Source organism: Homalodisca vitripennis, unplaced genomic scaffold, assembly GCF_021130785.1.
Source record: "Homalodisca vitripennis isolate AUS2020 unplaced genomic scaffold, UT_GWSS_2.1 ScUCBcl_5907;HRSCAF=12865, whole genome shotgun sequence".
NCBI lineage: Eukaryota > Metazoa > Arthropoda > Insecta > Hemiptera > Cicadellidae > Homalodisca > Homalodisca vitripennis.
In genome coordinates, this window is record NW_025782026.1 from 4,865 (window position 1) to 30,660 (window position 25,796).

The following is a 25,796-nucleotide window of genomic DNA, read 5'->3' on the forward strand; positions in this document are numbered from 1 at the left end:
ATAAAAGCAAAAATATATAAATAAAATTCATAAAAGTAATATTTTGGTCAAAATGCTACAACATTAATTAGAGAGATCAATACAATAATTTAATATTACATAAGTGCAATACAAACCTGTTATTATGTTATGTCCAACAATTTGGCAAAGGAAATACAATGGAAGAAACATGCACCCAGAGGTATGATAGACAGACCAGCTGTGCTAAATTAATTGTTTAACAATAGAAAACCAATGATAACAACAACATATGTTTTATCGAGATTCCTCGGCTGCTAGTTGTGCACGTGTGCCTTATATGTGACTACCGTAAGCTAAACAATAACTGGTAGCAACACACTTGACTTACAAAACTGTTAAAATATGGCGACAAGATGTATGTACATATCACAAGTAGAGTTCAGCACCACTATGTGCAGTACGGCCACCTGGAACAGATATACACACTTTCAATTATGGCAACGAGGTGAATGTACATATCACAAGTAGAGTTCAGCACCACTATGTGCAGTACGGCCACCTGGCACAGAAATACACACTTTCAATTATGGCAACGAGGTGAATGTACATATCACAAGTAGAGTTCAGCACCACTATGTGCAGCACGGCCACCTGGCACAGAAATACACACTTTCAATTATGGCAACGAGGTGAATGTACATATCACAAGTAGAGTTCAGCACCACTATGTGCAGCAACGGCCACCTGGAACAGATATACACACCTTCAATTATGGCAACGAGGTGAATGTACATATCACAAGTAGAGTTCAGCACCACTATGTGCAGCACGGCCACCTGGAACAGATATACACACTTTCAATTATGGCAACGAGGTGAATGTACATATCACAAGTAGAGTTCAGCACCACTATGTGCAGCACGGCCACCTGGAACAGATATACACACTTTCAATTATGGCAACGAGGTGAATGTACATATCACAAGTAGAGTTCAGCACCACTATGTGCAGCACGGCCACCTGGAACAGATATACACACTTTCAATTATGGCAACGAGGTGAATGTACATATCACAAGTAGAGTTCAGCACCACTATGTGCAGCACGGCCACCTGGAACAGAAATACACACTTTAAATTATGGCAACGAGATGAATGTACATATCACAAGTAGAGTTCAGCACCATTATGTGCAGCACGGCCACCTGGAACAGAAATACACACTTTAAATTATGGCAACGAGATGAATGTACATATCACAAGTAGAGTTCAGCACCATTATGTGCAGCACGGCCACCTGGAACAGAAATACACACTTTAAATTATGGCAACGAGATGAATGTACATATCACAAGTAGAGTTCAGCACCATTATGTGCAGCACGGCCACCTGGAACAGAAATACACACTTTAAATTATGGCAACGAGGTGAATGTACATATCACAAGTAGAGTTCAGCACCATTATGTGCAGCACGGCCACCTGGAACAGAAATACACACTTTAAATTATGGCAACGAGATGAATGTACATATCACAAGTAGAGTTCAGCACCATTATGTGCAGCACGGCCACCTGGAACAGAAATACACACTTTAAATTATGGCAACGAGATGAATGTACATATCACAAGTAGAGTTCAGCACCATTATGTGCAGCACGGCCACCTGGAACAGAAATACACACTTTAAATTATGGCAACGAGATGAATGTACATATCACAAGTAGAGTTCAGCACCATTATGTGCAGCACGGCCACCTGGAACAGAAATACACACTTTCAATTATGGCAACGAGGTGAATGTACATATCACAAGTAGAGTTCAGCACCATTATGTGCAGCACGGCCACCTGGAACAGAAATACACACTTTAAATTATGGCAATGATATGTATGTAAGTAGAGTTCAGTATATGTAGCTTGGCTACCTGTAAACAATTTAAACCCGTTGGACAAGACACACTAAGAGCCGTTCTTGTTCTGAAAATATCCTAATTGTTGATTCCATGGTGTTTATTGGTTCTTTTACTAAGAAGATAATACATTTAATTCTGTTCTGTTACTGGCAGCACTGAATTGTTTTAGGTTGTCAGGTGTAATTTGAGAGATTAGATGTGTTGTTTGTTTTTATTTGGTTGTGAGATTGATTGTAATGGAGTGTAAAACCTGCAGGATTCTGTTGTTGCTTTGTAATTAGACATAGTACGGTGTAATTAGACCTAAACCTCAACATCCAAAGTAAAAGTTTTCCTCCAACACCAAATTGCTCTACATAGTCCCTTATTCTATGGTAAAAAGTTACACCATTTGGAGAGCGTCGGGTTTGGTGGTGAGGGGGGGGGGGGGAATTTGAAAAATCCACTAATTTTTTTAGTTTTTTCGTAAATTTTTCAAAAACTAAGCGGTTTATCCTAAACATTGTTATATACAAAAATGTTCTACGTGTTTAAATTTTAAATAAGAATGTGGTCCTTTTCATAAAAAAAAAAATAATCACTCCTAAATTGTACGGTTTTCAAGAGTTACAGACAGACGGTGTAAATTTAACTTTTTTTTCGTAATTTTGATAATTTTTTAAAAAATAAGCTTCGTAAAAGAATGTTGCCCTATGTCACTGGCCGGTGTATGTTAGTGATAAGCCCTTGAAGGAACGACAACCCTCACACCCTTATTAAAGGGGCACTCTTTTTTAAGGGAAAAGAGGCGCTTCCACAGGCCTAGGCCATATAAAACCTGTAGGTACAGGAGAAACCACCCTGAACTTTCTACGAACATTGCAACATAAATTCACTTCTTAAGCATTAAATATCTTTCAATTTGGAATGTTCTATGTCTTTATTACTTCACTCATCCTCCAGCACATTAACCTCCTCCTCTAGCTCGTCCCGTCTAAAATGTTATTATTGTCTATGTTATCACATGCTTAGGCCTGAGCAATTGCTGCATATACTAGTGCACGTTAAAGACCACTCCTTCTGCATTCACAATTCGAACGCATTCATCTTTGCAAGTACACATTATAAGGGACAGTAATTCCTGGGGGCTGCAGGAATTTTTGTATGAAAGTGATGGTTTGTCCTTCTAGGGAAGCAAGTTTGTAGCGACTATTTTAGAATATACAGATGTAGCCGGGGCTTTGTAAGTTTGCAAGTCAAACAGGCCTTTGTTTTCAACAGCTTGAGCAGCAACAATTCTTTCGAGGTAACATTTTTTCCTCAACCTGAAGACGCTGTTTTAGGTGTAATGCAAGCAATTCCACCCCCATCCCCATGACGTGGAAGGTGTTATGACCATCTAGTGTGTGAACATTGTAGTCTGCCATTACTCGAACAACCAAACACGAATTGCACATAACCGTTCTTCTATTCTTGTGTTTCTCTTGGCAAGTGACGGATCTCTCAATATCTCAACACTTCCTGGTAAGGTACACAAACACCCATATTGCACAGGGTGTTCAATCATGGACCTTCGAACCAAATTTTCTATGTAACAAAACACCCGTTCCAAGTTGGGCTGGGGATAACAAAACCGATCTTGGACGAGCAGCGCGTATTATAATGTGCGACATATGCTGTTTTTTCCTTTCCATAATTTGTTTTGCCCTCTTGGATTTTCTCGGATGTTTGTCTTGTACAAGTAGGCTGAATGATTTCAGTTATCAAGACATCTGAGCAACTCAGGTACCAGTTTCAGATCCCTTTTTACAAATATCTTCAATTGTTGGAAACTGGGAATAGTCGTAACTTTTGGACTTTATCTCACGTCGAATAATTGCTGCTGCAGTTTTGATCAATCTCATTCCTCTTCAGCTTCTTTATCACAGTTTCCGATTTTTATACCAGTGGTGTCTGATAAAATATTAGTTGATGTCCAGAAAAATAAATCACACTTCTTTTTCCTTGGTTAAAAACTGCAAAATTTAAACTATTACCATAACGCTGGATAAGTTTTCTTTTGAAATGTTGTGACAGTATATGGGCTCTCAACTTCAGGGCTCAGACGAAGGAATAGTATTTTGTAGTTCTTCAAAGTCGTATTGACATTCATTGTTTTCCTCCAAATAATGCCATAGCTTTTCAAAAAGCGTCTTCTCTTTTGCATCAGCACTAGAACCCACCTTTACTGGTTGCTAACTTCTCCTTTTTCGGGCCGTGACGCTCCTTGGCTTTTGAAATGTCTGATAACAATGCCAGTGTGTACCTCCCATCTGAGCTTACGAGATCTATGACCTGAGAGAGCCTCACACTTACCTCATCTCCCCACTTGTCATGCCTGTTATTTGCTTCCGTTCTGATGCTTTCAATCAGTTCGAAGTTTCTGCACTAAACTCCCACTTTTTCTTGAGCAGGATTCCTGCATTTAGATACATCTACACACTTGCGACCGGACAAAGAAAACACAAGGCTTTAAAATCAAATGATTCACGTGGAATCTTTGCTGGAGGTTCTTTTTCCATTTCAGGTGGTTTTGGACGTAATATATAGGTTTGTCGACACTTACTATGTACTTGAAGCGAATCATTCTGCAGGAACTTGGCTTTGACGCCATCTTTACGTATATTTCACTGCACTGAATTATTTTGTCCACCGCCTTTCTAGTCAGCAGTAATGTAGTTCACCCAACCGCCCTTGTCCTTACAAGGTTTTATTACAACACACTCCGCCATAACTAACACACTATCTCAAGTGATTTTCACATAATTCGCACGTTACTATAAACACCAACCATAAAAAATTTACAGCAAAACTGCACTAGAATGTACCACGCACAAACGTACTCCAACTTGTCTCCTAAGACTGAACTGAAGAAGAATATCGATCGATCTGTGACAGCGCGTGAGGTAGGGGTGGAATGGAGGGGGCAGACAACAGGTGCAGAAGACAGAACCCCCGCCATTTGGTTGCGGCCCGCGGTCCAAGGTCCACTATGATGGCGGCCACGCCTGCTTGTATATACCACGTTTCTCCTAAACAATTATTTTTACTTTTTCAACCTTCTATGGTGCTCCCTCTTAGCCTCTTTTTGACTATAATACTGTATGTATATTATTACTCTTTAATTAAATCATTTACTTATTTCGTATATAGCTTTATTATTTGGAAAAAAAACCTTAAAAATTATATCATTTTTATTATTACACCAGTGCTGCAACTCATGAACCGTAAATTTACAGGGAATATGCATAGGACATCTTTTTTCGTTTAAAATTTCATGTAGAATATTTTTGTATATAACACTCTTTGTGCTAAACAGCTTAGTTTTCAACCAATTTTCCAAAAAACTAATAAAAACTACTAAATTTCCTACTTTTTCTCCCCATCTCCCCCCCAAACCCGACGCTCAAAATGGTGTAACTTTTTACCAAACAATTAAGAGGTTTATATAGAACAATTTGGAGTTGGAATAAAACTTTTACTTTGGATGTCAAGGTTAGGCCTTTTTTTTAGGTTATTAACACCGTACTAACAGTGATTGACTGCAATTCTGAAATAGTGATGGGAATTTAAAAGACATTATTATTTCCTGTGCTCAAAAACCGCTTGATGATTCATGGTTTGTTGTATGAATGAAGAACTTATACGTCAAGCTAAAGGTATTACGGATTGTTTTCCAATTGTATAGTATGTTTAATTAACTGTAAAGTATTTATGTGTCCAGCAAAAAAAATCATCATAATTGGCTACGAAAGAAGTTTGTGGAAATCCAGTAAAAAAAACATTACTTGTAACATTTTTCTCCTTTTATTTTTTGAGTTTATTATGTAAGATACAAGCATGACAAGTTTTATTTACATAAAGAACAGTGTCATATCCTAGGTAAAGTATGTTAAAGTTAGTTAGAAAGTAACTAAAAAATAATAATGATTAACAATTTCTTTAAATTAATAATTTTATTACAAATATGGTATTTTACTATATTCAATGAAGATTTTACTGGAAAGAGAGAGTGGTAAATAAATTATTGTTCCATTTTTTATTGGATTTTGCTTCAGACAGCTTTAAAGAAGTCTTACATTTTTTTTTTCAAATTTAATTGTTGCAACTGGTACTGCAGATACCTCAATAAATACTTCTTTAATAAAGACATGTATATGCAGTTTTGGTGAGTGTCAGTTATACAATAAGAGAAACTCACCAGCGTTACGTGATGAGGCGGGGAGAGTGGAGGCCCTCCACCTGCTTGTCAATAGGCGGGCAGTGGTTGCTGCCTGGCGGGCCCCAATCGTGCAGTCCGCCAGAGTTTGCCAGCCGGTGGGTGAGACGATGGGCTATTGAAAACCCACCGCTGCCCTCTAGCTGGGTCAGGACAATAATTACTTGCCTGAAACATTTTTTCAATATTTAAAACTTTTCCCCCATTTTGTTCATTACAACATAAATCATCTGTCCTAGACATAATAATTCATCTATTATATGGTCCAATAATTATTTTTGCTTTTCGGATTATTGGTTTGGTTGATCATAGCATAATATAGAAAATACTATACCTATTCATTTTTTTATATTCAATGGTAGATACCTGTTACTTAATAATCATGCTAAATAAATTTACAATAATATAAATTATCATTTACATGAAATTAAAAATGTATAATTTATTTAACATTGATTACATTGAAAATATTAATCTGCCTTGCAAATGTACAACGTTACATAGGTAGTAAAAGTTATGTATATTCTACTGTGAGGAAAGACAGTATGGATAAAAGTTTAAAAAGAGTTTTAGCTATATTAAAATCAAAAATTTAATGAATTTAAATGTATTTCAAAGAATCAAAATATTGTTCATGCATGAACCTTTTGACTCTACCACGTACATAAGTAAAATGTTACACTGCATTTATTCAATGTGATGCTTATTGGTGATATAATTCATTTAAAAAGGAAACAGGAAATAGCAGGTATACCAACTTACAATAATGTTAGTGAGAGCCTTCCCTCTGATGATTTGGATTTCCTGAAGTTTTTGTTTAATTTCTGTATCGTGCCCATATTAGTTCCGAAATTTAATCAAATGTTGCCACATTCATTCTGCAATAATTATGGAATTTTGATTGATCAGTCTTCAGTTCAGGAATAAATCCATTAGGATTTCTTATTTTAGTAATGGGATTAATTAATAGCTCCCATTTCATATCTGGATCTAATAGCTGTAGGAAATTCCAAATAGTGATTGTATTTTCTTCTTCACTAACCATTCATTGATTTTAAAGACAGCATTTTTAAGTGTAACTAAAACTAATTATAACCATATAACCATTTAAACAATATAATTAGTCATAAAGATGTTGCTGCACTACTGTATTCAATCAGCTATGGCCATCTAGTTTAACTAGACAGACACTATGGATCATTGCATCGTGTCATGTGCACAAACAAGAGCTTGAATAAAACACAACAGAACAAAATGATGTGTGCAACAGATGAGTGATAGAGTATTTTAGAAATATAGCCTCGAAAAGTGTTTAATACAACCAACAAGAATATACCTTTAAACAATTTTGTATTTTCTTTATTTGTACAAATGTACATTTCAGATTCACAGAATCCATCTTCAGGTACGTAAATTGAGTAAAAAATGTTTTGTATATTGTACAAATAAAAAAAATACAAGTGTTCAAAGGTATATTTTTTTACTTATGAGTGTAATCTTGATGTACACTGCTATAGTAAAAAAAATTATGCCAATTCTATTAAATAATACATGTACATGTTCTTTGTCGTAGAATATTATAACAGCATAATTTTAACTGTATTTGAATAAAATTTGTCATTCCTTTCTGATATAGTTTATTTTAATTATTAAAAATCCTGTTAATATAAAATAAATTTAAACCCTTTAATTTGAAGTACAACTCGGCCAATGCTATAATTTAAGATTTTCTTATTACTCCTTGTGAATTTCCTGCATCATATGAACCAATTATAATTTGTACTATACTGCCAAAGATAAGCAGTTATAATGAAACTCAAATTTTTACGATGCAACAGACAGTTCATTTAATTCAGAAACCATTTTTTTGTAACTCTGATGCCAGGCGGCCAGTTTCCTCAGTTTCTCCTCTTTCTCGATCATGTCGGAATCCATAATGTTTTCGCTAGAATCAATCAGGGGCTTCTTGACATACTCGCTCTTGTCCTCCTCCCTCAGTTTCTGGAGGTACTTGGGAACCACACCCCTCTGGTAGCTGGGAGGGGCCCTGCAAGGGTCCAACTTCTTGGCAGAGCGTACCGTCCTCGGCTTCACAATGGGAGTCTGGTTCACTCGTACGTGGTTAACGGGGGATGTGTGGCGAGACATTATCAGGCCGATGTCCTGGTCTAGCTCTCTCGGGCTGGGGCTGTGATCGACCTGCAATCCTATCTCTCGTTTGGGTCTCACATCCAGGACACGGGAGCTCGGATACCTCACCACCCCTTCGTAGTCGTTGACCCCACCCAGTGCCGTCTGTGACGCCTGGCTCCTGAAAGCCTTCGCAGAGACTTTCTTGTGTACTCCTTCCTGCCTGAACTCTGGCACACTCTTCCGAACGACGACTCTCTGTATCGGACAAGCCGTGAATGCTTTCAACGGGTTTGTTGCAATTTTATTGATCTCCTTTAGAATTTTATTCCTATCGTGTCCACCAACTTCTTTTTGAGGTTTACGACTTACTTTAATTTTTTGGTGATTCATTTCTAAAAATTTTATTACTAAGAAATTACTTAAAATTCATAAAACAAAAATTTTCACCTTATTGTTGCCAAGCAACAGGAACACTTAGAATTTAGAATAAATTGCTTAGCAAATTGATCCTTTACGCTGCTAAACAAATAAAAACAGGTTATATTCCATTCAAGAACAGCCAAGTAAGTTCAAAAATGTGTGATCTAACCCGACAGTATTGCCAGACAAAAAACAGTATGTTTGTTATTTGATAAATTATAAAAATCTTTAAATAATTTAAAAACATACAAAACAATTTTTGTAATATTTAAACACGTATACAATATTCAAATTTGATTTTTATTTCATCCACATAAACAATCTTTATTTAATGTTTGAATACAACACAGCATAATGTAGCTATGGTAGGAAGGGTTGAATCAACGTGAATGTTTAGTTTAGCTCCAATGTTCACCTTCCTCTTAATGCATCTGGAAACTGACACGTTTGTTTGAAGAGATCTAAAAAAACTTGGTGGCGAAAAAGCTGAAAATGAACTCCTTACATCGTTTTGACATCAAAGACATCTACACTACAAAATATAGTATAATAATATGTGAATTATTCTCATTGTCTCTGGGTGTAGAATTGAGTGTACTACGATGTTTTAAACATGATCTCTAAGCACAGTGGAGCAAACGAACTGGAGTTAAAATAAACATTCAGAACACACAATGCCAGACTAAAATGCACTTTTATAACATCAACAATGACTTTAAATATTGAAATGGGATAAATCTGTACTTGCTTAACCCTATGCACTCGAAAGAAATATTTATAGTTTGTCCTCGGTGCTCGAATGGCCAGCTGTACTGCCCGCTGACATTTCCGTCTCAGCTTGGTTTTAATTTTTTACGCTATGTCCTGGCTGCTCGAATGGCCACCTGTACTGGCCAGTACAGAATACGACCATTGGCTCGTATGGCCAGTACTACTGGACACTACGTAAACACTTTATTATTATTATTTTAATTTATACTTCTATGTCCGGCGAGTGCTGTAACCTATTGAGGAACTCTTAAACTAAATTTGACATCTGCTGACAATGGTTTCCCGCCAATTACATTTCTGCGTAGAAGATTCAGACAACTGATGTTTCAAAGGTCAGTCACCCTCGCCCATTACTACTTGTTGTGTGTTCATTTGACTTGTGTTTCGTACTGTTTGATGTTATTTAGCAGTGAATTTTTATTAATTTGTAAATATTTGTAAATAATAGTTGAATCTTTATAACACATCTTTCATAATAAAATGACAGCTGTGCAATTGATTATTTTGTAAATATTTGTAAATAGTTAGTGTTTACATTTGGAACAGTTCTTTTGTAGTAGGCTTTGTGAACAATACAATTTGTTAAGTTTATTATTTTGTAAATATTGTATAATTTTAGTACATTTTTTTCAATAAATGAACAATGGATGACTGTTTACATTCTGATGAAGTTAGAAATATATTGGCCGATGAAAGTGACATTGATGAAGACAGTGGTTCTGAACACAATAGTGATTTAGATTCCCATTTCAATGAACAATTTGAAGATGAACTTCGTGAAGAATTGGGTGAAGATGCCGATTATCATATAATGGAACAAAACATTAATGATGAAGAGGATATTCAAAATATAACAAATGAACACAATGTGGAAGAGGACAGTGGTGAGTTGTCAGTAGATAATACAGATAGCAGTGAAGAAAATATACGGCAAAGAAAATTCAGAAAAATGTTGATTAAAGAATTAGTGGGAGATGTAAGAAATTCAAGGAAAAGAGGAAGGCCTTCCACTTCAGATGAAGAAGAAATACTAAACGGAAAATTGCACATCCCCTATCCACTTGATGGTGGCAAGACTAAGGACTGCGTAGTTTGTAGTGATAGGAGACCTGGCAAGGATAGAAAACGCAGCAAATATTACAGCAAAAAATGTCCTAACAACCCAGGACTTCACATGGGATTATGTTTTGAAAAATTCCACTCCGCCAAAAAGTTCAAAGACTAAAAATGTTGGGAAATGTTTTATGACTGTGTCATACGTAAATATCAAATTGTAATTTCAGCAATTTATTTTAATTATTGAATTTAAAAATGTATGTATAATAATAACATTAACAAACAGTTTGTTTATCTTAGAATAAGTTAGTTTCATTAAAGTTAGTAATACAAAAGAGAACCATCAGAGTTCTTACTGGACTGAGACCACGAGACAGGGAAGCCTTCAGAGAACTGAGGATTTTAACAGTAGTAGCTCTTTATATAATTGATACTATTGTTACACAACTGGACAGACTAGAACTGAAGACCATCACTGCTACAACACAAGAAATAGACACCACTTTGCTCTTGAAACACACCACCTAAGTTTATATGAGAGGAAACCATCATACAAAGGAGCAATCTATTTCAACATTCTACCAGACTCACTGAAGAAAAACACCAGTCAAACACCTGAAGAACTCACTCAAAAGTTGGTTTCTCCAGCAACCCTTCTACACTATTCAAGAGTTCATAAACTGGAAATCAATTCCATCATGAACTGATATTTTAAATTGTATGTTCTGTATGTCCTTTATTGTATTGACAAAAATTCTAAACTCAACTTTTATGAATAAAGAATATTGTCTATTGTCTAGTTGTTCTTTAATTATCTATAAATGGTGTTTACATCAATTTTAAATACCTATGTTTTCTAATACAAAGGTCATTTGAAAAGAATTACGAGCTGGCTGGGAAAGTATACAAACATGGCGACTAGCTGGGAGTGGAACTAGCGCGGCCATTACTACTGGCCATTCGAGCGGCGAGGACAAGTAATGACGAAACTAATAACGGGCTTTCTGAAGTTCGTTGCATGGCCAGTACTACTGACCATTCGAGCGCAAGGGGTTAATACCTTCACTACAGCTCTATACTGAGTGAGACCAACAACTCACACTGTAAGAGTGTTCTGTAAGGTGTATGCCGCAGTCAACGTGTTAACCCTTCCAGGGTCAACTTACTGTATGTAGCCTTAGATTGACTATTATTCATGTGTTGGGGTAAAAAAATTTTTTGACCAAAACTGCTCAATTTGATTTTAAATTGCTTACCTGTCATGGAAAAATGGAAATCTATCCATAAATAATTTTTCCCATCTTTTTTTGTGTGATAGACCAGTATGCGTATATAAGCGTCATTGACCCTTCCACGAATTGACATGCGTATATAAATATAATTGATGTTTATGTTTAGTGTAATAAAAACATTTTATGATTAAAAATAAGTACGTATTACATGATTAGCGTTAACATACAAGACAAATAAAGTAAAAACTAATCACATAACAAATGAGATTGATCACAGTCCATTCACATAGTCCTCCATGTTATGATAAGCTTCGAAACAGCTATCTGGGTGAAGGAATGGTTTGTTGACACACGTTTTACAAAAATAGATCGTTTCTTTTCGCACATATTTTTTGTAGCAGACATGGCATCGATGACCCTTTGCGTCTCTTCCCATGAGATGAAGTTTTCCGTCTAGCCGTGGTACGCGGGGTGCAGAGCGACTGAGAAAGAAAGAGGCAGGCTGCTGACAATGACCTTGACTTTGCTGCTAATCCCCTCCCCCCATCAAGCAGCCCGAGCCATTCCGGCACACCTTCCCCGTCCTTACTGCCACCAAACTACTTCACTCAATAACTACAGAACTGATTGCAAATTTACTTTTTAGAGTACAACTGGGTGGGATGTAGGAATAAAATATTCATGACTTATTTTAAGGCAACGTACATTATAAATTTCATCTACATCAATTCAATAGGTATGATCGAGTATGAAACAACCTAACAACTTCAGTTCAGTACGCCGAGTGGAGAGCGACTCAGTAAACAAACAGGCAACCGACAAAGACCTTCATTCAGTTGCCGCTAAAGCCCCTCCCCCCCCCCCCCAAGCAGCTCAAGCCACTCCGGCTGCCCCCCCCCCCAACCATACTGCTGCCAAACTACTTATATTATGTTCCCGATTAGCTGGAATAGCTGACAACTGCAAACATCAAGGCAATATTCATAAACATGATTATGCGTATATATACACGTATTTGGCGCTTGGCCAAAATAAGTGTATGCGTAAATATACGCATATGACCCCCGGGAAATGTTAAGTTAGGCGTATATAACCGTCATTGACCCGGGAAGGGTTAACAAACTGTTCACATTTATCAAACAGAACAACTGTAGATTTAATTTGAGTTGTAACATAACAACCTACCACTATAAACTAAGATATCCATTTGCTACATAGATTATATGAAAAACTTATCATTTCAAGACAAACACTTCTTGTGAAAAACTTTAGGGTTAATTAAGATGGCTGCTGGCAGTTTTTACAAGGGACTTCAGCCAACCAAAGGGTTAAGAACTGAGAACTTATACTCTCATTCTTTATATTTACCTTTGTGAAACAGGAATTTCTTTGAGTAACACATAAACCCATGATTCTGTGTGTATGGCATCCCAGGTTGGCAAAGAGTCACAAGAAGCTAATAACACTAAATAAGAGCTACCTCGCAGAAGAAAATCAATTTTATTTATAAACCTTCCATGGATACATGAGGTAATGACAGAGTGAAAATTCAACTTTCAGGATACTTTTATAATGGACAGTGAATTCATGGGAATACAGATTGATACAATTTTCAAAACTATTATGGGATGACACCTTTTTGTATACTTGTATACATGTATACACATTGATTTCATGGGAATGCAAAAAAGTAACTTATCTGTTTATATAAAATGCACTGACCACCACAGAGTGGACTCCGGATTAATCAAACCATTGCTACGATAATTATTACTTGAAGTGGTCTAGTCTTGTGCACAAACCTGTGTAGAGGAGGTACGGAGTCCACAGTCCTGAGCTGGCCCCTCGTGGACACAACATTGTAGCTCTCCTGGCAATCACACTTGACATGGATCCACTTGTTCTCATGTCTGTTCTCCACCATCACCACGAGTCCAGCCCAACCCTTGGTCAGGTAGTAAGCTGTCATACCCTCTCGGCCCTGTAATTGATAGAAGTGGTAGAAAAAAACATCAGCTCAACTCTAGCAAAAGTCACACTTGACATGGAATATGACTGGGATGAACAATGTTGTACGAGGGTCACTATGAAAGGTTTGAGATACCAGCAGACAATGCATACTGCAATAATCTTATCATTCTTGTCTGATTGTCCAAATGCCAATCAGTACCTCACAGGAACTTGGGTTAATCAGTGTACTTTTGTTGTCTGCTGGATCAGATCAATGTCATAGAGTCATTAAAAGAGCATTTTCGAGTTGATTTTCTACGATTTTAAAGTTGGTTTGTCTCTAGAGGAGTGTGTCGAACGTTAAAAAATTGCCTTTAGTTCTAAAGCACCATCCAATGCTTCTGTTTTTGGGTGGTATTTAGAATTCAGAAGGGGCTATAATTCACTTCAAGATGACGAACATTCAGGATGGCTGCGTTCTGCTGCCACTAAACCACTAAACAACATTGATCAAGTATAACGTTATGATCCAAGAGGATAGACACTGCATTTACTTACTGAAACTTCCTTAGGTTTGCAGCAGTGCAAATAATCTTGAATGACTTTTTAAAAAGTCAGAAAAATTGTTCAGTGGGTATCTCAAAATATGACATATGAGCAAAAAGCTAAGCATGTAGAATCAGTCAGCAGACCTCCAACTACTTAATATAGGTTATCATCACATTATTTCCAAACCTTTCACTGGTGAATGAGTTGTACGTACCATTTTATGATGTTCCAAGTCAAGGAGAGAGTTGTGTATAGTGTTTGAAGACAAGCCATCCCCCATAATGCTCAAGAATCAACAATTGGTAAAGAAAGTAATGTACATGGTTTTCTTCAGGAATACAGGACTGGTGAAGACTATTAAGGTGGAGGGACAATGGACTATCACAACAAATTGGAAACTAAACAATGCTTGCCAAAAGTTTTTCTGGACTTAAAACATTAATTTTACATCACAACAATGCCTTTTCCACACTGCTGCAAAAACTTAGAGAGTGTTTGGTTGAAAATGGCATCACAACTATGGAGCACCACCTTATTTCACCGTTAAGTTTGAAGAAACAATGTACGGTTGTCACTTTACTTCGGAAGCTGAAATTGATGGTGACATTCATAAGTATTTTGGCTCAATTCTGAAAACTGAGTGGCTGGTTGCTTTCAACGAGTGGAAAATTTGACTTCAAAAGTGTATTGAAGGGAATTACTTTGATTTCACCTAATGTTTGGTACATCTAGAACAATTCATTTCTTTATAATCTCTTAAAACTTTCAGAGTAACCCCTGTACTGTAATACTGGATTATTTTATTTTTGAAAATTTGATTACCTCATGTCTTTGGCCTTTCGCCAAAGTAAGGCTGATGATTGCGTCGGCAAGCACGAAGGGAGGGGGTGACACCTGCTCCACCAGTAGTCTCTTGGAGCTGTGAATCGCCAGCACATACTGGGGGTAGTTGGCAGGATCTTCTATCCCTGTCAGACACCAGAGAAAAACATTAAATCCACATAATAAAATATCCAATATGTTTTTCTACCTCGAACTTTCCTTTTTTTGACACTTCTTTTGATAGTCTACTTCGGCCAGCAGCAGAAACAGAAACTAAAGTGACTAAGGATAACCGTAGGGAAGGAAAGGAATTATACAATGGTTGCTGGTGCACTGTTAATTCAGACCCCCACATGTGGGAGAAATGGACAAATAACATGACCACAGGTCACTTCATCTTGCTACTTTGGCAAACCCTAGTTGTGGTTCCTCCCAGCAACCAAGATATTAGGACCAGATTTCCCAAGAACTCTGCCCTTTGGGACAAATAAACATACTTTCTCCCAAGATGATCAGACAAGAGATTGTGTGCACCTACAGTGATGACGTCTGTTGTACAGCATATAAAGTTGTCTGAAGACCTCTCTACACCACAACAAATAAGAGATCATCATCAAAAGTAAAATGATTTACTCGCTAGCTATGAATTACAAAACTATCATCTAGCCGCTTTTCCTGAACTATAATCCTCCTTTCAATTTCCAGGTCAAGGTGGAACAGGATTTTCTAAGGACTGGAAGGGCTTGATTTATATATTAAAACTTTGTGTATCAAAAGACATTGTTTTATGCAAACCTTTGTTGCATAAAGTGGGAGCAATCTTTAAATTATCGCTTTTCATCAGACCAAAAATGAGCACAACCACAATGAAACCAAAGTAAATCCAGGAAATCCGAAAAAGAAAAATCATGTAAAGACGAGTCTGTTCCTAACATGTCATCTGATACAATTCAGTCATCAGGCTTACTTTAAGTAGTCAGCAATTGTCAAGAAGAGGAACACTGTTACTGAAAAAACAAATCAAGAGACTTAAGTTGAGAATTCCTGTACATAATAGTGTACTAAATAATGGGTAAACATGGCTGACAAAACAAAATATTTCTACGATGAGGCAAAAATACCAATGTCAGACAATTAATAAAAAGATCAAATAGGGAGGAATAGAAGAGAGGTCTACGAGGCCTTTGTCTGGAGATTCTATCTAGGATGATTATGCAAAGAACAGAAAGTGGCGGTCAGACAGAATAGGAGGAAGAGAGCAATCTGCTCTTGCAGTTACTGAAGAAAGTAAAGAAGAGATGCTCGTGACTATGAAACAGATGGAGATAATACAGAACACCATCACTCATTAAGAATTGGTTAAAACTTATTGGTTGGGGAGACTCTCCCAGATAAGACTATTACAAAACGGTATTCCTGTCTTAGGGATAAAGATAACTTCTTCTACAAGAAGATAGTTAAAATTAGGCAGAAATCTAGAAAGGTTTATTACTCAGTACAAGATGAGATTGACTATAGATACTACTGATTATTGAAATCCCTACGAGAAGATGGACCCTAATATAGGAAGGAATAATTTATTCCTCCACACATGATAACTTTACTTAGAAGAAGATGCATACCAAAAAGAAAAAAAAAAAACCAAGGTCATATTTTGTTTGAGATAGGGTAAAGATTCTTCTCACCTTCATTCTTAATAGTCTTCATATATCTACAGTGTACAAGGAACATTCACATATTTATAAACATAAACATTTGCATCCAAGAATTTTATAAATTTTAAGAAATAAATTTGAACCATAGCATAATTAGATGTATTAGACCATAATTACTTAACATTTAGGGGATTAAAAGTGAAAAAAATAACAGTAAAAGTAAAAAAAAAACAAAACAAAAAAACAATGTAAACAACAGTGATACCTGTATGCCAGTGGTTAAAAGCCAGACAAACGAGGATATAAAGGTCTCTCTCCAACATCTTGTGACAGCCGACAAAGCCACGGACCTGTCGTTTGCTGTGCTCTACCAGTCTGCCCACCTCTGGGCTGGCAGGGGACCTGGTCCTGAACACAACTACACACAAGTCCAGCTGGGACCTTTGGCTCTTCTCCGAATTTCTGCAACACACAACCAACTAACTCTCACTGTACTGTCACAAAACACCAGACCAATAGCTGTGGTCCAACAATTTTTCCATCCCAGGGGTTGGATGATAACCAGTGGTGTTGGGTATTTCTCGTAATGATGAAAAATTATCTCACTCCAAGTCAACAATTTGTCAAATAAAATTTAGTACATATAATTCATTTTAACATAAATATGGTGTGTATGAGATTATACGACTTTGTTCCATCACTGGTCAATAGCATAATATTGCACTTTAAATTCCAAGATTTTAATATAATTGAGAAGGAATAGGTTTTACCTCTGGCCCTCCTGGAAGAGGGTGAATTCTGCTTCCGTAGGTTCCAGCACCGTGAGTAGCACACAGGACAAGTGGCTGAGGGAGGAGAGAGGGGGCAGTGTGCCTCGCAGCCGTACCTCATTCCATCCTGACCACCGCACTTTGCAAATGTCTATGCAATCAAAGTACCTGCAGAACACAACACCATGAGTAGCACACATGACATGTGGCTGAGGGAGGAGAGAGGGGGCAGTGTGCCTCGCAGCCGTACCTCATTCCATCCTGACCAACCGCACTTTGCAAATGTCTATGCAATCAAAGTACCTGCAGAACACAACACCATGAGTAGCACACATGACATGTGGCTGAGGAAGGAGAGAGGGGGGCAGTGTGCCTCGCAGCCGTACCTCATTCCATCCTGACCACCGCACTTTGCAAATGTCTATGCAATCAAAGTACCTGCAGAACACAACACCGTGAGTAACACACAGGCTGGTGGTTGGGGAAAGGGAGAGAAGGCAGACCGTTCCCTTCTGTGTTACAAGCTGTATTTGGAAAGTAAGTACCATTTTGAAAAAATACTTGTACACCAATCTTTTTCAACCCAATTTTTTCATATGAAAACACCTTAAACTTTTTTCTACATAGCGTCCATCAATGTTCAAAAACCTGTCTTAGGGGATGACCAACCCCCTGAAGGTTTCTATACCTTCTTTATAGAAACTTCACACCAATGATGGTAGCCGTGACTCCACAGTATTTTTCACATCACTGTATGATCCAAAGCACCTGTTTCCTAGTTCGCACCCATGTGCAGGAAATGGTGGTTGTCAAATGGTGCCAAGTCCAGGGTTGAGCAAACTGCCCCCAACAAAACTATCAAATTACCATTTGAGTCCCAACACCAGTATGAGACTGAGTGTTGTCAGAGCCACACAATTCCTTTATTGAGCATTGCAATCCGTTTGTTTTGAATTGTGTGCCATAGTTTTTATATCACCTAAAAGCATGGTCATTGTGAAACATCTCTCATGGATTTTTTCACTATCTTTCCTTACCTGACTGTCATGAAAATTAGAATTTTTTCATTATTTCTTAGCCACACAAACCCAAACTTTAAATAAAAAATGTTTTTGTTTTTAAGAGAGCTATTGATACATGTAATGTACGTCATACCTTGCTATTAGAAAGTTTTAAGTTTTACAAATTTAAAATATCTTAAATATGAACTATTTTTAATAATTGGAAATGCTGAAAAGTTCCAACTGTACCATATTTTAAGAAAGAGTACGTCTTTGGTAACTTGGGATTAAAATTTGGATTTGAAACAATTTTTAACGATAGCAAAAAAAATTGTGAAACTGTACAACTTTGACATTTTAGACCGCTCTGTATGCAAGAAGTGAAAAAATATTTTCAAAATGATCAGTGAATTGAGAGACTTTTAAGATTAGGTACAGCTCAACTCACCTTTACATTTTAAAATATTTCAAAAATTGACCTTATTCCTCCAATGTGCCATTTTTCAGTATTTTTAGGTATTAGAAATTACTTTCCTGGATTTTTTGGGGTCAAAATATGGGGTTTTCATTAAAACGAAGGAGGTAGCCACTATACACCGTGGACGGGTGGTTTACCTCAACAACCACAAGTTTGAAATAGTTTCATGCCAGTGTGACAGAGATTAATATTAAAACTAAATTTATATTTTAATACATTTTTTAAAACAACCATTTTAAACTTGTGATTTTAATATATTAAAGTGACAATTAAGTTAAGAAATCAAGATGATCAACATATTTAATAACTATAAATAACATAATATGAATAAACCTTTAACACTTTTTAAACTTTTATTTTTGTTACGCTGTACATTTCGAAATCAGTGATTTCATCTTCAGGTACAAAATAAGGTTAAGTTAATTATAAAAATAAATAATTAAAACTAATTTGTCATGTGTTTTTTACTACCTTGGTGGCTAAATTTGCTGTATTTAATTTTATGTGAGATCAATGTATATTGTTTAAAAGTCAATCGAATAATAAATTTTTTGTTAGAAAATCTTTGTCATTTAATAATATATTATGATTAATTTTGGCACTTTTGTAAATTTCAAAATGTTCTAAAGTAGATCATAAGCGACCTTTTTTTTGCTTGTGTGTAAAATTTCAAGATTGTTTTCAATGTTAGTGTATGTATGGCCGGTGTTATTTAAATGTTCTGCATATTTTGAATTTGATGATGTTTTCAATGCCTTTATGTGTTCATTAAATCTAATTTTGAAGGATCGGCCGGTTTGTGCAATATAGTGGGATTGACAATCGTTGCAATTTAATTTGTATACTCCACTATTGTTGAATTTTGATTTTGGTTTGTTGAATTGCTTTTGTTTTTCATTAAAAGTCCAAGGTTGTTCAATGTTTTGAATGCCAATATTATTGAAGAACTACAAAAAGAAAGAAAATAAGAAGAAAGAAGAAAGAGATATCAAATACATTCAATCAGACTACCTTGGTAAACACTGTCACAAAATTAACAAATCATTTTATAAACAAGGATATCAATTGGCATTTTTCCTTAAGAATAAGCATAGGAAATTTTAAAATAAGCATTATGCCTTATTGTACAAGTCTTTATTAGGCCTCTTAGTAAAACAACGAGAACAACCTGAAAAATCTCCAAATTATTGACTCGAGTCTGTTCAAAAACAAGGTAAAAACTCAAGATGCTTTAAAGTGATTTTTAAAAAATATCACAAATTAACTTTAAATTTGTATATTTGATAGACTTTAAACTCATCATACCTTATTTCATAGACCTTATCACAGAGCCATAACTTAAGGAATGATGTGTAGAGAGAAATCCTGCTGTACAGAAACCTAAGACAATTATACTGGCAGTGTATGTTGTTTATCCACTTTGGTACAACCTAATAAATACCCTATAATTACATCTTGCAGTCATTTAAAATTGAAACTCATATTTGTCATTCACCTAATAGTAATCAATGATTTCTGAATATCTGCCCACTTTTTTATCACGTTCATTTTACAAATAGTTCATTGATCCCTTACACACTGCCAACTTCCAAAGGAGAATCAGATATTTCTTTCTACTACACCTCATATAGCTTATCATACTGAAGTAAAGTAGACCAAACTCTTATAGCAACTGTATTTTACAATCTTACTGTAAACAACTCCAATAAAAAAATAAGAGAAAACACACACAGTTCTTTAATGAGAACATCATGGAACATACTTGAGAACATCCTCGAAGGAGATCCAGAAAACTCCGTCCGATGCCCCGTGAGGCATGAGCAGCTCCCGCAGCTGAGGTGTCCAGATGTTGGAGTCGTCAGACCAGTCACCTCGCCACGAGTAGTGACCCCAGGGGTTCCTGAGTCGCACCAGCCTGATACCGTTCAGGTCCCTTACGTCCAGCACCGAGTAAGCATGCCTGCACAACAATCCATAATATTTGAAGTGCTTTGTTCCATCTGATCTAGGAATACTGCGGAAGTCCCAAAAAGCCAATTCTTGAGTTTCCAAGTTTTAGTGCTATAGAAAGAATGTACTGAATGGATGAAAACACATGGGTTGTAGTAATGAATACTCGATTTGCAAAGTTTACTGATATGTTTTAACTGTGGCAAATAAACATAAAAGCACAACTTCTAGATGTTAAAAATAAAATAATTTATTGTCACGTTGCTGCCTAATAGAGTGATAATGAACTAGATGATATCATGGGTGTGGGCCTAATGGTTCCAATGTTCTATGGGAATTTTGCATACAAACTTAATAATGATTTAAAACTTTAAAATTTACTTCTCTTCACGTTGATGTTGACTCACAAATGCGGGCGTCAGAATCTTGGCTCGACATTACAGCTGTAGTCGGAAAAAGTGAAGATTAGTAAACTAGAAGTCTAAAAAGTGAAGTTGAAATAAGAGACTCAAAGTTGAAATCAGAAACTCGGTTGAACTCGCGGACAAGGCACGTGAGTTGTTTCTCGGCTGCAAGATAGTCATCTACAAATTTCACTAGAGAAAAAATTAATACACGTGCCTATTATGTTATTAATCCGCCAAGAATTTAGTTTCAAGAACATTGGATGTAACTTATATTAACCAGTAACGAGAAACAGGTTTGTGAAAATATCTATTATATAAAATACAACTAAATAATAGTACAAGAAACTTTAGGAAAACATTGAAAAAACTAATTAATTGGTTACTTAGTGCAATATATAAAGAGCTTTTAGTTTTATATGACCTCCACAGTACATTTATCAACTTAGTAACCAAATCAATAAGTATCATGCTGTTTTTTACCTTTGGATACTATTCCAACACCTACAAGGGTTCTTCGTTCAAATTTTGTTATTGACGATGGATGGTTTTAAAGCATTTTGGACATTTGCCGTCGTTATATGTTACAAAAAAGTATAACACAACATTTCAAGGATTGAAATCTACCGTCTTCTTCCAGTGAAAAAACCTCTACGGAATAAAAAAAATTAAAAAATGTGACAACAAGGGCTGTCCAGAATGTTTTGACATAGCGCAGCAATGGGCAAGACTAGCGCACAAAATGGTGTCAGATCCTACATTCAATACACAACCAGCCCTGGCAAGATTGTGCATCGTCCCTATCGTACTTTGTATACAATGGAGTGTTGAAATGTGCACTACAATTGAAAATCCCACCATTTGTGTGATTTGTGACAAGGTTTTTTTTGGTGAAAAATCAGACAATCAAGACATTGAAAAGACACTATTTTCTTCGAAATTCACACTCCAGAAATAGGTCCTTTCATCTAAAGCTATACCTTTTAAATAAATCAGTCAAATAAAAATGTAATTGTATGACAAAATATACACCAATTTATCGCCTTAGTTCATGGACAACAGGTTACTAAATTGTTTGTACCTCTTAAACAAATAACAAAATATATAATAAATAAAAGCCTTAATGTCATGCTCTGGAAGATAGGTGCTATGTAGAAAATTACTTTATCTAGTACCCAAAATGAAAAATTCACCTGAGTTACCATACAAAAAAGTGTCCGATTTATCAAACAGTAGTTTTTAAATGTATAGCCCAATTTAAAAATAATACACAAATTCATTGCAAATATTTGTTGAAAATTTCATTCATAGCTAGTAGGAATTATTTTACCATCAAATTTGGTTATATTGTCTTTCTTGATCAAATCAGGTTTACTCCCATAAAAACAGAACAGTTGCAGCAGGAAAAGCTTTTGGATTGGTTACAAAAGCAATTAAAAGTTTACAGTGGGCTATTTCTACAATTGCAAGGTTCAATTAGTAAACTGTGTGTAGCAAGTAGAATCAAATAGATGTATTTTGTTGTTCTTGTTTATTCACATTTTGCAAGATCTAAAGACTGGGCAACAAATTTTATTGTGAGAATCTCTAGTTATTTGATATATTTAATTTAAGTTGTCATGTAGAAATATAATTAGTTTTTACCAGTGATATTTTTGGACACCATAAACTTTTTTTGGTCTGTAGCGGGTTCAATTGTAATTATAACTTAATTTTAGAAGTTTTAATTGTAATCAGAAAACACGTACCTGGGCCGCAGCCCCCGCCGTTGGTACTCCTCCTCGTCCACCTTCATGTTGCCCCCGCCACAGGATGCCCCCATCAGGAACCTGGCCAGTCTAGAGCTGAGCAACTGTGCCCAGATCAGGTCCTTGTCCAGTTCATCCTCTGACGGTAGAGAGCTTGGCTGTAGTGGCACACTCTCACACGGAGCTCCTGTACCACACCTTCATATCAAACCACATCTTTTTCTCAAAGTGAATTTTTCTACACCAATGGCATCTTCAAGTATTTTTTATATTTTTGCAATTAAAAGGTTATTTCTGTCTTGTAAATTAATAAATCTATTTACTTTTCTTGTATCCACTCACACATCTCATATGGAGTGGAAGTGTATTGGTCAAAATCTCTCTGTAATATGAACAGAATTTTATTCCTCCTAAAAAGCCATAAGAATTATGTTAAATGTTAAGATGCACATTGTTGAAATCACTTCACTGAAATGGGAATAATGGCGGTTTACAGTCTCTACATAATTTAAAACCGTTTTTTATGTGAAAATTATATTATTGGCACATTACTTAAAAATGTTGACAAACACAAGAAATAAAAAGAATTTACAAATAATTAAATAAAATAAAGAAATATTTTTTAAAAAAGCCAATTTATACAGGAATACAGTTTTTTAACCACCTCTCAATGTAAATAAAAAAATTTATAAATGTGACAAAGATTAAATAAATACATTTTTTAAAGTATTTCTTGTTGACGTGCCTTGTACAAACAATTTTAATTAATACTGGTCAAAAACAAACTCATAATTATGTACATACTTTCTTTTTTCTTTGTAGTTAAAGTAAAAATTGACACCATTCATGAATACAGTTGTATATTTGATGAATAAAGAATTGTTTTGAATTAAATTGAGTACTAAGCTAAATATTAAGTTGTCCAATAAGCTGTTTAATAAGCTAAATATGAAAAAACCGTCCAAACCGTTGTTACAACATGAACTGTAGAGCTTAGATCCAACGTCCAGTCTAGAGTTGAGCAACTGTAGCCAGATCAGGTCCTTTCCTTCCAGTTAAATTGTGTGATATGACTCTCTGATCATATGTAGCCTGACCATTCTGGTGAAGCGCTTTATTTGATTCAACATATCAATATTTCATCTTTAAGACTAATTTTCTTAGTGTCTATTATAGGCATGTACATGTTTGACTCTAGTACGAATACGAGTTGTACCGATCATTCATGTGAATTAAGTCTCTTCGTGTAATCTCCAAATTTGTGAAAGTCAAATAAGTCATGAGCATCCCAAAAATTAAAGATAAGTTGATTAGTGTATATTATTAGGCTCATTAAATTTCACAAAGAAGTGTTCATGATAAATTTATTATATGATGACTAGTAATGGGAATTAATAATCATGGGGATGTGTCTTATAAAATAGTGTGGTTTAGTAAACAAATTTGTTTAACCTCTAAAATTCCTGATGTTTATTCCCTTGATTGTACGATTCTCTGTTCCCCAAGAATTAAAACTGGTTAAAAAAAATACACGTACAAAAATGTGTAGACCTGGGAGAGCTGGTGGAAAATCGTTCACATGCACCAGGGAAGCAGACAAAAACAACTTGAGAGATAATATTCTGAGGTGAAATAAACCTTGGTGATTTGGTATGGCATTAATTCACCAGTTGAATTCAAGATAAAGCAGACAACCTCAAAATGGTATTTTTGATCAAAGTTACAGTAACCATGTTTTGGAATAGACATGGAATTTTGTGAATTTTTTAGTTCAGTTTATGCAGCAAGGGGCAACAACAAAATGCAATTGCTTACTTCGCTGTCCTAGCTGAACTTCAACGTGCAACACAGAATAAGCAACATAGCCTTCAGATAAATCAGGCAAGCAATTGCATGTGCCAAATATCATTGTATTTGTTTCAACAGATTTTTTAGTATTTGATTAAAGTATGTGCTGTTAAATTCATTTGCTGTGTTGTGTGTTTTTTCTTATTTCTATGATGTATTCATTTTAATTCATCTTATTATGCTTCTAGTTCATCAAAAACTTCCAAATGATGAACAACCTTATGCAGTCCAATCGATACATATCCAAAACAAAAGTATTTTAAATGAGCTGAACGGGGGAGGTTTGTAAGTACTCTAGTTTACATATTTTTCATAGCTCAGAAACTACAATCACGGATAATAAAAGGAATTCAATTTTATTGGTGGGATTTAAGAATAAACTACAATACGTTTACATTTGAATCATCAGATATAATGGAATCATCCACAAAAAATATGCACTAAATGTAATATGCATAATTGAGCTTCCTATATAACTTATTCTGGTTTATTTGACTTGCTAGACAAATAGCTCACCTGTGAGAGTAGCCAACCCCTCTATGGCACGCCCGGAGACCAACGCTTCGTAGCACCCATGGATTTTAGCCACAGCTTTCTCTATTAAAGGCACCCATAACTGTTTTCTCTTCGCCTGTAACCCAACAACTCAAAATATTGTGTAGGTAAAAAATTCACCTAGGAATGTAAGGTAAATTGAATCAAAGTTACATAATACAGCAACAGAATATGTTTTTTATTTGTCAAAGAACTAATTAATGGCAACCACTATCCAAATTATCACTTTACATGTTTTATTTTGGTAAAAAATTAATGGTCATTCCAAAATGTTACTTTAATTATGGAGTATTTGTTTTATATGTCAAAGAAGTAATTATTGGCAAACACTATTCAAATTGTC

At 35.7% G+C, this 25,796-nt stretch overlaps 2 protein-coding genes across 3 annotated transcripts; both read right to left on the reverse strand.

Moving 5' to 3' along the window:
• LOC124373570 (calpain-D-like) lies at positions 1-25,551 on the reverse strand. Of its 2 annotated transcripts, none has more exons than XM_046831931.1 (9): positions 25,415-25,551; positions 23,051-23,237; positions 20,711-20,908; positions 17,470-17,637; positions 16,965-17,161; positions 15,045-15,190; positions 13,526-13,704; positions 6,094-6,279; positions 1-428 (listed from the first exon to the last, which is right to left on the reverse strand). In XM_046831931.1, exons 2-8 carry the CDS (start codon positions 23,122-23,124, stop codon positions 6,099-6,101), a joined length of 1,143 nt encoding a protein of 380 aa, XP_046687887.1. In that variant the 5' UTR covers positions 23,125-23,237; positions 25,415-25,551; the 3' UTR covers positions 1-428; positions 6,094-6,098. The 2 variants fall into 2 exon arrangements, with proteins under 2 accessions (XP_046687887.1, XP_046687889.1); XM_046831933.1 differs by lacking the exon at positions 1-428 and adding an exon at positions 472-520.
• Positions 7,933-8,706, reverse strand: LOC124373571. Its single transcript, XM_046831934.1, has one exon. It carries the CDS (start codon positions 8,632-8,634, stop codon positions 7,936-7,938), a length of 699 nt encoding a protein of 232 aa, XP_046687890.1. The 5' UTR covers positions 8,635-8,706; the 3' UTR covers positions 7,933-7,935.
• Positions 25,552-25,796: the final 245 nt, after the last annotated feature.

Coding starts and splice junctions, on each gene's coding strand:
- LOC124373571 (XM_046831934.1), bottom strand. CDS start 8,634: ATGAATCACCAAAAAATTAAAGTAAGTCGTAAACCTCAAAAAGAAGTT.
- LOC124373570 (XM_046831931.1), bottom strand. CDS start 23,124: ATGGGGGCATCCTGTGGCGGGGGCAACATGAAGGTGGACGAGGAGGAG. Junction 20,909..23,050: donor CGGCGGGGGCTGCGGCCCAG/GTACGTGTTTTC, acceptor ATTGTTGTGCAG/GCATGCTTACTCGGTGCTGG. Junction 6,280..13,525: donor TCCGTACCTCCTCTACACAG/GTTTGTGCACAA, acceptor AAAATGTTTCAG/GCAAGTAATTATTGTCCTGA.